Source organism: Propithecus coquereli, unplaced genomic scaffold (genome assembly GCF_000956105.1).
Source record: "Propithecus coquereli isolate 6110/MARCELLA unplaced genomic scaffold, Pcoq_1.0 Scaffold76, whole genome shotgun sequence".
NCBI classification, from domain to species: Eukaryota; Metazoa; Chordata; class Mammalia; order Primates; family Indriidae; genus Propithecus; species Propithecus coquereli.
The window spans coordinates 1767500-1770802 of NW_012153729.1; the positions used below are offsets into that span (position 1 = coordinate 1767500).

The window sequence follows — 3303 nt, forward strand, 5'->3', positions numbered from 1 at the left end:
ATTTTCAAATTTAGCTTTAGAGTAGAAAAATTATTTAGAACAAAGGCTCTTAGTTTGAGATAATTTGATCATGAAGGGTCAGGAATTATCAAGTTCTTTTGACATTTCAATAATAAACCAATTAACTATGCCTTTACCTGAATCATTCCAGCAGTAAAAGCAAAGGGACTACAAATACTCAAAATCCACTCCAGAGATGAAGGAAGTTGTTTATATAATACAGTGAATCCCAGACACCCCCAAAAGAGGGTAAGGAGAAACACAACCAAATTGGTGAGGACAGCTTTCTTTAGCAGCACACTCATCAGGAACACTAAAGCTATCTGAAAGAGGGAGAAGATGTTTACCTGTTATATATATTTAGTTCACTGAGAATCATTGGTAGCACAATAAAATAAGAATGTTTTTATCATAACATAAATATGTACCCATGAGAGTGACAAAATAATAAGGCATAACGATTCTGTCCTCTCAACCTCTTTTTAAAGAGGACCCTTATTTGTCCTACTTGAATGCTGGGCTTTTGTTGCTGGGGAAAGGGTGGGGAAAAAGCTGGAAGAAGATCTGAGGATAGGGTAGAAATGCAGAGTTGGAAAAATCTAACGAAGCTAAATTAAAGGACTAAGAAGAGGTATCTGCATACCCTCTGTAGAAAACATCCTGGAAGGTGGAAGAAATTAGAGGCCGCTGTTCAGAGAAGGAAGAGAGGAGTGAGGTGGGAAGTTAGTGTGAGACAGAATATTAGAGGGAGAAGAAGTATTGTGATTGGCTACCACGTGATGGACACCCTTAGGGAAAAAAAGATGGGTACATCCCCTAAGAACATCCTCCGTAATCATCTAGAAAAGTCTTTTATGTTTTTTAGACTCAAAATCCTTTTTTCTTTTTGATGAATTAGTTCATTAATTCAGACCTTTTTGCCAAAAAGAGGTCCAATTTTATGTGGGTACATCATTTTCTCAATCCATTGAGACTTTTTTAAGTGCATACTCCCACACACACACGTGCAATGGATGTGAAAGAAGTGATTGTAGTAAGCTACTAGGGCATTAATATTTGCTCTATATAGCTAAGGTATAAAGCAGAGAAAGTGGTAATAAACATATGAACTTACCAAAGACAAGCCATATAAGAAAAAGAGTGTAAATATGACCATGAAGCCAGTCATGACTATAATTTGGGTGGATGTTATAATAATTGTAATGAGTATGGAAATAATGAAGTTGAAGCCAGCATAGATTAAACCCCAGGAGAGCCTAAATAAAGACAAACAGTTATTTAAATTATGGTAACTTTATTATGAAATATTTAAAGTATACAAAACATCTAAAGAACAATGTAAATGATTTCCCTTGTACCTCCTAGATTAATAATAATAATATTAATACTAAAACAGAAGTTCACTGTGCACACTTTCCTGATCACAATTCTCCTTTCATATATTGCAATGCATTTTTATTACCTTTACTTACATGCGCACAGAGACAATAGATATTGAACAATGGTACAGGCACCAACCAATAGGAAAGGTGCCATTAAGGTATCAATTAAGGGACTGTAAACAATGGCAGATTGTGCTGTGCCTACAGGTTAAGCATCAACCCTGTATGGATGTATTGTATACATAGCATGAACATTGTATAAACAGATCAACACTATCACACTGTATACATTCTTCTCCAACTTTCCTTTATCCATCAACATTAACAATATTATACACTGATGTATAGTATTTCATTGTGTGAATATGATCCAATATTCTCCTGTACATGGAAATTTAGGTTGTTTCCATTTTTTTTTTTTCCTATTACATGTTGCTGAGAACATTCTTGTATTTGTCTATTTTGGGAAAATGCATGAGAATGTCTCTAACCATTTTGGATCTGCAGCTTTATTAGATACTACCAACATGTCCTAAATGTAGAACTGGAAGGAAACTTAATAGCTGATGATCAATTGAGTAACTCTACAAGCATCGGGGGCAGATGATAATTTGACCATTCTTGAGGATCTCAGAAGGCATTACCTGCATTCTCCTTAACAGTAAAAAACTGAAATTTCTTAACTCCATTAAGCCCATTTCATTCTCTCTATTCCTATTCATGATTTCTTTACTTCAACTCATATAAAATATAGTACACCCTTAAATGTTCACACTGTTTTGCTCTAGATGTGCTAGTGTTGACATTTTTATGAAGTAGTTTTTAAGAATCAGTATTCAATCTTAGATCTAACAAGTCTATATGGTGTGTTAATCCAAGCTTCTCATTTTACAAATAAGGAAGGTGCATTCTCTCTTATTGGTTAGTGGGTTTATCCAAGGTCACAAAATAAATCAATAACAAAGCTCAGAGGAAGCTGCAGTCCTTCTCTCTATACAGAGCTCTTTCCTCTGCTTAAAATTGCCTAGCTAAGTAAGAATTCAACAGCTGAAGAGTATAGCAAAAGTATTAAAGCTAAGACCTTCCATCAGTATGTTTCAGGAGAACATGTTTATGCTGGGTTTACTGCTTATTTGACTTCCTTTTAAATGTCATGTCATTATAATGATTCAGCCTGTGTTAGAAACATCAGCATTTTTGAAGAGCATATCACATTCTGCAGAACCCACTTCCTGAGTACAGAAGGGAACTACTTTAGGTAGGAATTGAAAAAACACAGGGTAGGAGAATTACAAATAGAAAAATTAGCTGGAAATTACCATTACTTAGAAAAAGGAACCTGGGGAAGGAGGTATTAATAAACATATAAAAACCCCCTTGCTAAAAACAAAGCAATTCAGATGTCACATTTAAAGGATAAATACTGATTACAGTTTGCATTTACTACGTTAGTAAAAAAAAATCCTTGTAAAATTTATTTCCACTAGAAACCCTGCACTTAGTAGATACATTTCAGAATTTTTTTCCTTCTTAGGTTTAAGTATGTATACATGAATTCATTTTACTAAGTTTTAGGTTACATACATACTAAGATTCACTTATCCTGAAAATGAATTCACAACCAAATGTCCAATACCTTTCTGACTTTAATGTAGGGTTGACTTGTGCTTCCCTGGTCTCAGGTGACTGCAGGATTATTGTCCCACAGGACGTGCCCTGGACAGAAATGAGGGCCTTTTTACAGAGGTTCCCTCCTAACACTCTGTGAGTGGCTCTAAGTCCATTCCTTTGTATGTCCCTAAGTTCCACTGCAGAAAACTGCTCCTTCTCTCTTTTTTTATTTCAAGACACAGTTTCCTCTTTTTCCATTTTACAATTTATGTGTATTAGAACTAAAACTCTCTGTTAATAAAATATATTT

The 3303-nt window shown here is 34.7% G+C and overlaps 1 protein-coding gene across 1 annotated transcript in view; it reads right to left on the reverse strand.

The window, feature by feature from the left end:
• Window positions 1-3303, reverse strand: part of LOC105824690 (ATP-binding cassette sub-family A member 6-like) — a 43162-nt gene that overhangs the window by 31299 nt on the left and 8560 nt on the right. The window contains 2 exon segments of the mRNA XM_012662224.1: window positions 138-323; window positions 1115-1256. Coding sequence (XP_012517678.1) covers window positions 138-323; window positions 1115-1256 — 328 coding nt within the window.